This window comes from Olea europaea, chromosome 3 (genome assembly GCF_002742605.1).
Source record: "Olea europaea var. sylvestris chromosome 3, O_europaea_v1, whole genome shotgun sequence".
In the NCBI taxonomy this organism is placed as follows: Eukaryota; Viridiplantae; Streptophyta; class Magnoliopsida; order Lamiales; family Oleaceae; genus Olea; species Olea europaea.
Genome location: NC_036239.1, coordinates 20,455,148 through 20,469,311, shown reverse-complemented (window position 1 = coordinate 20,469,311; position 14,164 = coordinate 20,455,148). Strand labels below are relative to the sequence as shown.

The 14,164-nt window shown below is 34.7% G+C and overlaps 2 protein-coding genes across 3 annotated transcripts in view; both read right to left on the bottom strand.

Moving 5' to 3' along the window:
- LOC111389455 (alanine--tRNA ligase, chloroplastic/mitochondrial) overlaps positions 1 to 2,616 on the bottom strand; it is an 11,227-nt gene extending 8,611 nt beyond the window's left edge. For both annotated transcript variants that reach the window (XM_023014374.1, XM_023014383.1), the window contains exons 1-4: positions 2,380 to 2,616; positions 1,574 to 1,690; positions 1,288 to 1,496; positions 518 to 696 (exon numbers count right to left, since the gene is read on the bottom strand). In XM_023014374.1, the coding sequence (XP_022870142.1) occupies positions 518 to 696; positions 1,288 to 1,496; positions 1,574 to 1,690; positions 2,380 to 2,599 (725 nt within the window). In that variant the 5' untranslated portion in view covers positions 2,600 to 2,616. The remainder of the gene's footprint in view (positions 1 to 517; positions 697 to 1,287; positions 1,497 to 1,573; positions 1,691 to 2,379) is intronic.
- Positions 2,617 to 10,859: 8,243 nt separating this feature from the next.
- LOC111389446 (uncharacterized protein ycf39-like) lies at positions 10,860 to 14,055 on the bottom strand (the record flags this gene model as incomplete). The annotated part of the gene is made up of 6 exons (XM_023014364.1): positions 10,860 to 11,197; positions 11,557 to 11,697; positions 12,817 to 12,912; positions 12,982 to 13,074; positions 13,588 to 13,782; positions 13,924 to 14,055. Coding segments are annotated over 6 exons (834 nt in total), but the record flags the coding sequence as incomplete, so codon positions are not given.
- Between the last annotated feature and the right edge of the window lie 109 nt (positions 14,056 to 14,164).

Below are 14,164 nucleotides of genomic sequence, written 5' to 3'. Positions count from 1 at the left end.
ATTTTTGCATTCTTCGAAAAAATAAAAAAAAAAAAAAAAAAATGATCCTTAGAAACCAAAATGGATTAAGATTAGGTTTTTCGATACATATTTTTCATTGAGAACATAGTTTTAGTTAATGAGACTAGGAAGGCATTAAATCATTAATTAGAACTCTAGAGAAGTACTTGTGAGCTTAAAGGTTCTGAGTTAACTAGAACTAAGACAGATTACATGTAATGTCGTTATAGTAATAGTATAAGGATAATAATAGAGTCATTATAGAGGATTGTGTTGTCCCAAAAGGCGATTGCTTTATATATTTAGGCTTGATCAATAACAAGGAATAAAGGATTGAAGAGGACGTAATCATAGAACTATAGCAGCTTGTATGCAATGCAGAAATGCTACACAAATTTTATGTATTGGGAAGATAAGGTTAAAATATCTGTTTTATGAACTAGTTATCAGACCACCGCTGCAATTTTTCCATTTAAATAAGTGATAATATACAGCTTATATTAATGTTGATACATACTCCAATGTCGAAAGCTCCCAGGCCCATTTGATAGCATCTTGCTTGAAATAGTCTCCAAAACTGAAATTTCCAAGCATCTCAAAGAATGTCTGATGTCGGGAAGTTCGACCAACATTTTCGACATCATTAGTACGTATACATCTCTGAGAAGTTGCAGCACGAGGCACTTCTCTGGGCACCTGAACAACATGAGCTGAGGGGGTCAAGCTATAAATCAAAACCAAAAGCTCCCTGAACAAAATTTGTTGCTTGGCAGTTCAATTGTCCATCTGGTGTAATTTAGAGAGAGCAATCATAATTTATGATAGATTGGGGAACCACTCTACATTTTTCCATTGAGATCCTCAGTAAAATTTAGTAGTTAAAAATGTCATTTCTTTTGGTGGGAATAACACACTGATTAAGTATCAAATGAAATGAGAAGAGAAGATATAAAGAGAAAATGTACCTGTAAGTGATATTGCTAATGATAATTGAGCCTAATAACATTGCCTGAGGCCATTAAACTAGGTTCAGTGGTTTCTTTCTCAAATGAGCACACGAAAAGGCAAGGAGGTCCTTAACATAAGGAAGGGAGATATCAATAAAAAGCACTATTCTATAGGAAATATCCAATTATGAAGTTTGTGATTAAGTTCACCCCATACAAGCCTAAAAAATGAAAAGGAGAAGAATAAAAGAGAGAAAGCAAGCACATAGGGAAATGCTTTCTTTCCAATAGACATTACACCTTGAACTAGAAATAAAAGCCGAGGAGGCACTTATAACACCTTGCCAAGGAATATAGGCTTGAACTGAAGCATTCCTGCAATTGTCAACAAAACTGTTGGATCTTCTGGCACAAGAGAAGCACTTGGAAGAATCTTGTGACCTCTTGAAGCATAAAAGTCAAGAAATCTTTGACGTATAGCATCACCACTTGCAGGAAGATCCTTTTGCTTATCCTCTGCAAGTTCCTCAGTCAAGGCTTGTGCTGACGCTGAATGAAAATATTATTTACAATTTTTATCTTCATGAGCTGAGAAACAATACCATTAACTATTTAAACATATTTACCTCTTGAAGTGAATGGTACCTGCAAAGATACTTTCGCCCGAGAATTCCTATAGCACAAGCTATTGGGATACAATAAGGCTAGAGTTTGCATGAGGAAACCTGCATGAACCCTGCAACCTATATTTAAATATTTTAAGCATTAGATGCAGCACAAGAAAGAAGGACTCGCATAAAATTTCATACAAAAATAAAGATATATAAAAATTAGTCAGAATGCTGTGTTGGATAAATAAAAAGACCACGTGTAAAATTTGTTTTGGCATTAATCAAACCCTTGGCATCTATCAAAAAGATTATAAAACTTGAGTCAAAATTTTACCTTTCAGTTCGAAATAATAGTACATCGAAAAAAATCTTAATTAAATATATGGATATACCAATTGGAGTGATGCCTAAATAAATCTTAATAAAATAGATTGAGGCTAAAGTCAGCAAGAGGATGATTCCTACACAAACAAACTGAAAACCCAAATTAACTTGAATACTCAAAAAAACCAAATAGATAAATATCATTAGATAAAATCCAGGAACTATGAATCACATCGGGTAATAGTATATTAAACTAATATTACAAGAGAAGTAAAGAAAAACTTGTTAAGCCTATGATTATAAGCCCACATAATAAGAAATTACTTCAATAAATCAAAAGCCAGAAAACTCCAAGTTGAGAAAATATTAACAAGGGCAGAAACCAACACTGATTACGGATTCCATAGAAGAGAAAGAACACATCCATTCCAAGAAAACGAACTCTGCATCAAAATTTATCGGAAAAAGATATACCCAAATGCCAGAAAGAAGATTACCAGCAGAAGCGGCAAAGTGGAATCTTGGGTGGGATATTGAAGTTGGGAATGGGACCAGAAATTCGGCGCCATATCTGGTATGTACAGAGTAGGGCAGCTTGAAGCCAGCCATGGCTACCCCCTCTCTCGAGCAGTGAGCGTGTGTATGTACCAGAAAATTGACCGTTATGTAAGTTGGAGTGGAGAGGGAGGAAGAGAAGGATAAGCCTTGTTGTGGCATCCACTATCCACATGATTATTTAATTAGTCCAAGTCCACTATATGCATTCTTGTTTTCACCCTTTTTAGAGGCTCTCATTTTATTTTATTTTATTATCTTGCTTTTTTTGAAAGAGTTCCAACTCTATGCCCCGGTTTCATTTAGGTAAAAATTTAAATCAAAATTAATAATTAATTTTCATCATACAATTCATAAGACACGTAACTTTTATAAACTTCTCAATGTTTCATCATGTTTATCAAAGGGTTTGATTAAGGTAAAAATTTTAAATTAAACTTAATAATTAATTTTAATTATATATTTCACAGGACTCAAAATTTTTATCAATTTTTCAATCACACGTTTCATCAATTTTTATCAAATAAATCTAATTTTTAGCAAAATTAAGCGAGACTGAATATTTTCTTTTGAAAGGCCCCTTTTGAAGTGAAATGGCAAAGTCATGAACTCAAGAATTGTGGAAATATGGGTGGGGCAAAATGGCTAATGAAGGAAGTGTGGGAGGAACAACCAAAGGTTGGGGTGAGGATAATTTAATATAGGATCATCATAAATTTGTGAAGATAAATAAGAGAAATGTAGCAATCATCGAAATCATTTTAAAGGCATGTTACAGAATGCTTTTCAATGTTCACACGTTATTTATTCACACGGATGTGCAAATTCATCTCCAAGGTTCAACGAAACCTTTGATGATATTTGCATTGTGCACACACGAAGACAACTTAAATACTAAAGACATTGAAGTTTAAACTTGAGATCTATACCTTGTCTTTCCAAAATAACAAACATGAACAAAATTTGAAAGAAAAGGGATGCAAAAGTAAGCTTTCGATGCAAAGATGAGGATCAAATTAAACAACAGATTGGCCTTTTTGGTAATGATCATTTTAAGTGAAAATCAACTATCTATATAAAGATTTTACTTGCAACCCGTCAAAAGGTTGCACCCTATCAATAATGATTTCCCAATTTGAATTTGAAAATGAAATACATGAAAAAATCTCAAAAATAAGCAAAAAACGATCAAACATTATAACACCAATTTCTAAAATGTTCTAACCTCTATTATTTATTTATTTTAGATAGTTTTGAAGGATTACTTTATTTTTTGTCCGTAAAATCGTAATTGGATCACCTAAGTTTGATTTGTCTCATCGTGTAATTTCAATGCCAATCATTATATTAGTTCTATCAACACTCCCATATATACCTTAAAAAATTAATACCAATCTCACACTTCACGCCCCTCCGACGGCAAATAACTGTTAGATATTTTTCATCATTTTGCATGTATTTATTTTTTGTTTTGCGAATGATTTGCCGCTCAGACTAGTGTTTGCCGCTGCGCAATGAAAATTTTATTTTCAAAAGTCTTTGAATAGGTGCATCTGTTCGTTTTTAACAGTCACTTCCAACAGATGTACGTAAGGATTTCAAGGGACACACCTATTCAAACGGTTGCCTCAAATTCTATAAATTTTGGGCGAATTCTCGTTTGCAAAATACATTAAAAAATTATTATTCTTTCTTTCTCTTGGCATCAATCAGTTCTTTTCAAGTGTCTTCTTGGTTTGATCAAATAGTCACAATTTAAATCAAACGTCTCCATTGTATCCTGAGAGAGATTTTCTATCATACCCCACTTGTGACTTTGTTGGATAGGGGGGAAACATCTCTTAAAAGATAATATTTTTTTCATGCCTTGGAGTTCATTAAGTTTTCAGATTTTCCTACATTTTTCTCAACAGTTTTAGGAGATGTCTTCGTTTCAAGATCTGACAGTAAATGAATCTGTGGCGCCCTCAATTCAAGTCATAAATCAAGATTTGATTCGTCTTGATCGGTTTGATGGACATAACTTCACGCGTTGGAAGGAGAAGGTTTTATTCTTCTTGACAGCAATCAAACTGTCCTACATTCTGAGTGATGATCTCGCGCCTATTCCAGAAGAAAAAGCAGATGATTCAGATGAACACAAGAAGGAATTACAGGAACAGCGGAAGAAACGGAAGGATGATGATTGAAACGGAATGATGATGATTTTCTGTGCAGAGGCCATATTCTGAATGCACTATCAGATTCTGTTTACAGTGCACATAGGACTATCGGAACAGCAAAAGAATTGTGGCTGGCATTGGACAACAAGTATCGTATTGAAGAAGCAAGCAACCAGAAATTCTTGATCGGTAATTACTTTGATTTCAAGATGACGGACAGTAAGTCTATTCTTGCCCAGGTACATGAATTACAACTTATTGTTAGTAATCTTAAGAATGCTGAAATTGTCTTGCCTGATGCATTTCAAGTTGGAGCTATTATTGCAAAATTACCAAGTTCATGGAATGGCTATAAAAAGAAACGCAAACATGATGAAACCAAGCATACCCTGGAATCCCTCATGCGTCATTTGCGTATTAAGGAAGACTCTCGTAAACGAGAGAATAATGATCCAGTGGCAGAAAAGGCAAACATGGTTCAAGGAAATCATAAGGGTAATAAAAAGCGTAAAAACTCCAGTTCTAAGGAAGATTATGCAGAAACCTCTAAGAAAAAATTCAGGGGGGATTGTTTCTACTGCAAGAAATCTGGTCATATTGCTCGTGAATGCCGACATCGAATAAAAGACGATAAAGCAAAGAATGAAAAAACAAAGAAGGATCAAGTAAATGTGACTGATGGAAATCATGATCCAAACTTTGTTGCTGTGGTGGAAGAAGCCAACTCAGTCGGATTTGAAGTAGGATGGTGGCTGGATACCGGAGCTACAATTCATGTAAGTAATGACAAATCTCAGTTCAAGACTTACAAAGAATGCATCAATGGAAGAGAAGTAAAAATGGGTAACAATGTTCGTACCAAAGTTGTTGGAATTGGATCAGTTGAACTGAAATTCACTTCGGGAAAGAATCAGACTTTGGCAAAAGTTCTCCATTTGCCTGAAATGACCAAGAACCTGATTTCTGGGGATCGCCTTAACAAGACAGGTTTTAAGCTTGTAATTGAGTTTGATAGCCTTATAGTATCTAAGAATAATGTATTTGCCGGAAAAGGTTACTCATGTAATGGTATGTTCATAATGGATCTAATAAATGATAACTTTGCTTATACTGTTGATTCTTTACCTTTATGGCATGCTAGATTATGCCACATAAATTATAAATCTATTAAGAACATGCATAATTGAGGAATTATTCCTAAATGTAAGTTTGATGATGTTAACAAATGTGATATATGTATTCAAGGTAAAATAACGTGTAAACCACATAAATCTGTTATGCGAACATCTGAATTACTTGGTCTTATACACTCTGATGTGGCTGATCTGCATAGTAAAGTTTCACGTGGAGGGAACAAGTACTTTGTGATCTTTATAGATGATTTTTTGAAATATGCTTATGTATACTTACTAAAAAGTAAAGATGACGTTTTAAGCAAATTTCTTATTTATAAAGCAATAGTGGAAAATCAATTAAACTGAAAAATTAAAGTCCTACGTTCTGATAGAGGAGGTGAATACCAAGTAGCAGAATTAGCAAAATTCTGTGAAACTAATGGTATAGTTCACGAGTTTACTCCACCATATTCGTCAGAATCAAACGGAGTAGCAGAAAGGAAAAACAGGACTTTAGTTGAAATGGTGAATTGCATGCTTATTAGTTCTGATTTACCTGATCAATGGTGGGGTGAAGCAATCTTAAGTGCATGTTATACTCTAAATAGGATTCCTATGAAAAAGATTAACAAAACTCCATATGAATTGTGGTTTAACCGGAAACCTAATATTAGCCGTCTCAAGGTGTGGGGATGTCTCTCATATGTGAGAAAACCAAATCCAGAGATCACTAAATTAGGAAGTAAAACTTATAAATGTGTATTCATAGGTTATGCAAAAAAACAGTACTGCTTATAGGTTTCTGAAGTTAGAATCCTATGATATTATCGAATCAATTGATGCTGAATTTTTTGAAAATATATACAAGTCTTCAACTATACAAACTGAAGATAATACTACTTCTAGTTCTTCTAAGAGGGTTCATGAACAATCTCTTGATGATACTTCTGTTGAACCACAATCAGAAATAAAACCTAGAAGGAGTAAGAGACAAAGGAAAGAAAAATCTTTCGGAGTTGAATCTGTGACTTATTTGCTAGAAGGTGTTGTAAATAATATTACACATCAGACTAAGCTAATGCTCAATAATGATAGTGATCCTGTCACATATTCAGAAGTTATTTCCTCTCGAGATGCTGTACTTTGGAAAGAAGCAATCAATGATGAAATGAGATCCATTATGTCAAATCAAACATGGAAACTGGTTGATTTACCTCGTGGTTCTAAACTAATACATTGTAAATGAATTTTCAAGAGGAAATTAAATGCAGATGGCTCTATAAATAAGTATAAAGCTCGATTAGTAGCTAAAGGTTTTAAACAACGTCATGGCATAGATTATTTTGATACTTATGCTCCCGTAGCAAGGATATCTTCCATCCGCGTGTTGCCATCTCTTGCTTCAACTCACAATTTAGTTGTCCATCAAATAGATGTAAAAAAGACTTTTCTAAATGGTGATTTGGAGGAAGAAGTCTATATGGAGCAACCCGAGGGTTTTGTTTTACCTGTACAAGAAAAGAAGGTTTGTAAACTAGTCAAGTCTCTTTATGGTTTAAAATAAGCCCTTATGCAATGGCATGAAAAGTTTAATAAAGTAATGTTGTCTAACGGTTTCAAGGTTAATGAAGCAGATAAATGTATCTATTCTACATGTAGAAATGGTATATGTACTCTTATTTGCTTGTATGTAGATAACATGCTTATTTTTTGTTCTAACTTAGAAAGTGTTAAGGAGACCAAACAATTGCTAGAGTCTAACTTCGACATGAAGGATTTAGGCGAAGCAAATGTGATCTTAGGGATTAAAATAATAAGAAAAGATCGATGCATATTGTTGAATCAATCTCATTATATTGAAAATATCCTTAAAAGATATGGTCATATGGGTCATAAACCCGCATCAACTCTGATAGATCCTAGTATTAAGTTAATGAAAAATACTGGTAGATCTTATGACCAACTACAATATGCAAGTGTGATTGGAAGTCTTATGTATGCTATGCACTGTACAAGACCAGATATTGCATATGCATTTGGCATATTGTGTCGATTCACTAGTAATCCAGGAAAAGAACATTGGAATGCGGTTTCAAGAATCCTTAGATACTTGAAAGGAACTATTGATTATGGATTACATTATCGTGGATTTCCCACTGTACTTGAAGGATACAGCGACGCAAATTGGAACAACATAGAATCAAATTCTAAATCCACAACAGGTTGGATTTTTACTTTAGGAGGTGCAACTGTTTCTTGGTGTTCTAAGAAACAAACATGTGTCTTAGATTCGGCTATGTTGGCAGAATTTATTGCTTTGACTGATGCAAGTAAAGAAGCTGAATGGCTAAGAAATTTGCTAATAGATATCCCATTGTGGGAGAAACCATCTCCAGCTGTGATGATCTATTGTGATAGTAAAGCTACTTTGTATTCGGTAGCAAACAAGACTTACAATGGTAAGCAACGACATCTCAGAATTAGGCATCAGTCTCTTCGAGGATTACTTAAGCAAGGAGTAATCACCGTTGAATATGTAGAGTCGAAGAATAACCTAGCAGATCCTTTAACAAAAGGATTGGCTAGAGAGATGATTGCGAAAACATCGAAAGGAATGGGATTGAGGTCTACGTAACTTCAGTTAGCTTTAATGGGAACCCTACTTATGTTTTGAAATATAAACAAAGTTCAAAGGGTACAAACAAGTTAAAGTCTAACTTAGACGAGACACTAGAGTATTAGTTCAAATCCATTCATAAAATCTCTAGTGTATGTATTCTGCATGGTTGAGGATGGATTTAATTCCTTAATAAGTTCTATTGAGAGAGAAAGTAACTCGCAGAATTACTTTATAAAGAACTTACCTATGTGAGTGAGAAAGTCAGGCCGTTTTCTATGAGATTTAGATCGTCTCTAAAGCACTCATGAAATTCAGGATATACGCAAGGCCATTAATGCGTTGGTATAAAAAAGACACTCCTTTTTATCGGAATAGTATGTATAATGACCCCGGCTAGTCATGATAGGGTCCTTGGTTCAAGATTCATTCACCATAGCACCTTGACAAAACTTTGAGTTGTTTACATTAAGTGAAAATTCAAAGTCAAAAGCTACTTTTATTTTTGTACGATTTCCTACGATGATGCCTTTTGTGTGTATTTGCATGAACTACAGTGACTTGATCCTGTTAAGGGTACGTAGGCAATCAATTTTTGTGATACAGCCACTTCATCTTTTCTAAATCAAAATTTTGAAAAAATAGGGGGGATATGTTAGATTTTTTCATCATTTTGCATGTATTTATTTTTTGTTTTGCGAATGATTTGCCGCCCGAACTAGTGTTTGCTGCTGCGCAAAGAGGATTTTATTTTCAAAAGTCTTTGAATAGGTGCATCTGTTCGTTTTTAACAGTCACTTCCAATAGATGTACGCAAGGATTTCAAGGGACACACCTATTCAAACGGTTGCCTCAATTTCTATAAATTCTGGGTGAATTCTCGTTTGCAAAATACATTAAAAAATTATTTTTCTTTCTTTCTCTTGGCATCAATAAGTTCTTTTTGAGTGTCTTCTTGGTTTGATCAAATAGTCATAATTTGAATCAAACGTCTCCATTGTATTATGAGAGAGATTTTCTATCATACCCCAGTTGTGACTTTATTGGATAGGGGAGAAACGTCTATTAAAAGATAACGTTTTTTTTTGTGCTTTGGAGTTCATTAAATTTGCAGATTTCCCTACATTTTTCTCAACAGTAACAACTCAATTTTCTCATCACTTCTCTATCAATTCTTCTTACATTCATTCCTGTGTACATACAAATCCACTTGGTTAAAACATATTAAAATCATTCTATTTTAAACATCTTCTCAAATTTCAGTACATAAAACATAAAGTCAGAATATATATATGCGCAGAGCGCTTACCTTGATTAGTTCCGTACAGGTTGTGGGGCACTGTTTGTTTGTCTATGGCATTCTGTTGGCAGCTCTACACAAAGTGACTTCTTGTCAATCTTCATGAATCACCATCAGGATTTCGTCATAGATGATATCTCCAACTCTCGATCGTAGTTTTTGGTTAGTAGCAAATGAAACCATCCCATCCCATCCCATCTCAATATAATTGCTATCAAATGAAAATTTGTCGTTATGAATGCCTTTTGAACAATATAGGTGAAAAATTAGGGAAGTTGCCGGCTGTATTCTCAACAATGTACCTATCAGGTGGTACGTGCGTTTTGTCCATAATCACTGGGGAAAAGACCCTGGAATATCCCTACCAAGTCCTTTGTGGGGATGATTTTGAATGTAATTCAAGATCACTCAAGAGGGACACAGTGGTTCTTGGTGTTCATAAGCTTGGCAATTTTGGTGGCTCAATTCTTTGCAAACATGGACTCAGTAGCTCTCATTTCACTCACCGGATCAATCAAAGCTGTTGTATACTGTTCATCACCGCCAAGAATAAGCACGAATCTTTAATGTCTTGAATGGTCTTGGAATCCTTTTTGGAGGATCAGTTTACTGTATAGCAATGGCTTTCCCATGTTAACCTCAAACATTGTGCACAAAATCACGGCTAACTAGCATGTTATCATTTTGTATCGGTCGCTCAAGATCATTTGTCTCTACCTAAATCCTATGAAAAAAATAGGATCACTTCTTATGAACTCATTGAAAGTTATTCAAATCTATTTTATGGCCTATTAGAAGTAGAAGGCCGTTTGGTGGGATATTCAAGGACAAAAAAAGATTGCTATTAGTTTGATAATGATCGAGTGACATTACTTCTTTAGCCCGAAATGAGAAATCCCTTAGATATGATGTAAAATAGATATGAAAAATTTGAATTGAAGTTTGAAGAAGGTGAGGGTGAAAAGCCCTTGACCTGCAATAGATAGATCTTAAGTCGCTTCGTGTGTTTTAAAAAATATATATAGTTCTCAAAATCATGGTCATAAAACTAAAAAACAATTTCTAAAATAAGAGACCCAATGAAGAAAATAATTCTACAAAACAGCCATATCCCTCAAAAATTTTGTTAAATTTGAGGGTTAATTACAGTTCAAATAATCCAGGAGCACGCAGCAAGAGCCTACTGATGCCACATAGAGCTACAAATCCCAACAGGAACAAGAAAGACTGAAAGAGATAAGAAACCAAGGATTTTTCAATTCAGTCATTACCATTCAACTGTCTATTTCCATCAAGCACATGTACATTTTTCTTTTTTTGGGGTATGAATACAAGATGAATTACACAATACATATACAGCTTATGTGCATGGATATGGAAAATTTCCTTTCAAAAGAAAATGTCAGTTTGCTTAGACTGTGCTTTGAGATCCTTCAACTTCTTCAATATATTGTTGAAATAATCCTGAAGATATTTCTCTAAGGAAATAATATCTTTTGCATCCACACCAAGAAGATTGTATGTCTCGTTCATAGGGACCGAGAAAACAGTATCGCTAGTAAGAACCTACAGATGTCACCGCAGTACGTAATTTAAATTTAGAAAGACCACCAAGCAAAGAAAGATTAATATCTGTGCAATTGTTGTGACAATGGGCTATCACAGGCATGCAAGGCCCACTGGAAAATTATCTGGAAAACATCTTGGAAGAAAGTAGTTCGCGTAATTCTACCATCAGATTAATAATTTTTTAGTTAAAGAATAGACAGATCATGGATAGAGGTCAGATCTAGTCAATCATGTCGCAGTATGTTGTGAGAGTTGCATGGAAGAAAATCATTCCATGTGTTTATACAATCTTTCTCACTTCATGCATTAGTTGATAGAAACCATCACATGAAAGGAGAAGACAAAAAGATCATTACCTCTGAAAATGCCAATCTATCAGCAACGTCACTAGTCCACTCAAACAAACGAGTCAGCTGGCGTGTCAATCTCAAAACTGAGACAGGGACGGTGGTGACATTTGCATCTTGACCAGCCAGCCTCTCACACAATGTTATCACCTAAAAATAAGAACAAGTTCTAAAGAAGACTCCACAAAACACTTTCTCCCAGAGTACATATGCAGTAATACTGCTGGAAATATATCTTTTGCTAAAGTACTATGAATATGAATAAGGAAAGAAATACTTTTAAGTTCACTAATGCTCTATGTTCAAGTTACATTTTTTTTTTCTTCCTGGAATTATATAATTCTAACAGAATTCAAGCTAGCTAGTAATACTAAAGTGCATTGCATATTTCATTATAAAGGCAGAAAGGTTTGCTTGCCATTGATCAAAGGACGGATGAAATCTTGCAGCTCAAGGTGAAAACATCAGAATGGTGTAACTGGCATACTCTGGGATAACTTTCTTTAAGTTGGACATTTAGGAAGCCAAAAGCACTACAACTTGAGATTTTGAATAGGATATGTATAGAAAAATTAGCCACAAGATAATGATGGTAAATACAAATAGCATTGGCAAGTACAATCTCAAGAAAACTGGCATGAAAGCATCAAAAAATTCTCCGAGTTACTTAATCTTCCGCTTTTATGGTAATCTTTGACACCTGTAGTCTCCTTCAAATAATTACCAATTCCAAATATTTTCTGAAGATAGTCTACTTCTTTGATGTATTTTCTGACATACTAGTCCCCTCGTTGCTCTTCCCCTGCAGATATTGGGTTTCAAGCCTGAAAACGAATTGGCATGGTATGGTTTGCTAGTGCTGTTTAAATTATTTGGAAAAGCAGACAATAAAATCATATAGTTTTCTTTATCAAATCATTTAGTTGTGAGTGAGTCTCATGACCAAGATCTTTTTTCTCTTTTTATTATTGTGTGAAAAAAATATTCCATGAGTATGTCATCAAGATAGTGTGGAAACATTGAAGCACAAGAATCCTTTCTCCTATGGTGCGGGTGGGGTGGGGGAATCCTGGCGAGGAGTGTATATTTATATAGAGTCAAAGAAAAAGGAGGAAGGAATGATAGATTCTTAAAAACATGTATCCGAGCAACTGTATTTTGTTAGTTAACAATGAATTGCAGAAATAATGGCATTATCAAGAAAGAAATATTGATAATAAATCCAAGAACTAGACATTCTCTTCCTCAATCCAGGAGAATACAGTTTACCTCTTGGGTTGTCCATGCACGAGGCCCGGCAAAAGTCAGAAGCTTCCCATTGACATTCTCATTGCGTAGAGCTATAAATGTTAATCGAGCGATGTCCTGGAGAAAACAAGACAATTGTTTGAGGGTCACTTACTTGAACAAAAGAAGCAGGAGAATAGAGTTTACCTGGGTATCCATGTATGCTATTCGTGTAGGAGCATCAGTACCCCAAACAGATTTCTCTTCTAATATAGGTACTGCATACTGTCCAATCAGGCCCTGGACAAATTGGAAACAAGATTCATACTAATCAAGCGAATGAATAAACTAATTCACGAGTTAAATTATTCGGCTGAAAAGGAACAAAAACAAAAATTATGAAACAGATAACAATTATATGCCCATCCAGTTCTATGAAGGAAGGATAATTTAAAAATTTTAGCAATTTGTTTGTAATTGTAACCACGAGTTTGTGGATAAGTATTTTTATATTGTAAAGTTTGTGCTTCCAATTATATTAATTTACTAGATCTTTTATGGTAAAATATCTCAGAAGTCACTCTCTCAACTTTTTCTTCACCAAATGATGCTCATGTTTTACGATAAACTACGAAGACATTTTCATCTTTTACCCAAAATGTACCCTTTGTTACTTTATCCAACAACTTAACATATTCGTAACCTCATTAGGAGCAAAAGTGAACCCAGTAATGCACATGGCAAGAGTGCTAAATAATGCTATTGCATTTCTTAGGCATCCAAACACTCATTAAAGTCAAGGCACTTGTTCACCTGCATGAAGCCACAGAGACGAATAATGATATGGTTCTGTCCTGAATCCCTAAGAAACTTCTCAGTGCAGTTCTTGATCTCCATGAGTGGAACTTCTGGATGCTTGTCGCAGTTATGAATTGAAAAGAAGACAAATTTTTGGATACCCATGGCCTTTGCACATTGTATGAGAGCTACTTTTCCTTCCCAATCTACCTAAAGTCAATATGGGAATCATATATAGCAGATATTTCATGAAACATTAACCCAAATCACAACACAAAACCTTCAGTTAACCATGTAGAAACTGATCATTTTCAAAGAATTGGAAGTCATTCCACCGGCAATTGTGCTTACGGTTTTTATCGGCTCCTCAGGACGTCCTGTAGCGCAATCGATAACTGTGTGAATGCCAACCAATGTTGCTGGTATAGTTTCAGGTTTACTTAAGTCTGCCTGCAAGAAAACAATTCCACTCAGTACCCTATCTTAAACATATTACATTAAAATATACGCATATAAAGGACATTCCAACACAATGCCAAAGGAAATTCCACATATACGACTCAAAAAGGCACAACGATACTGTTTGCATTAG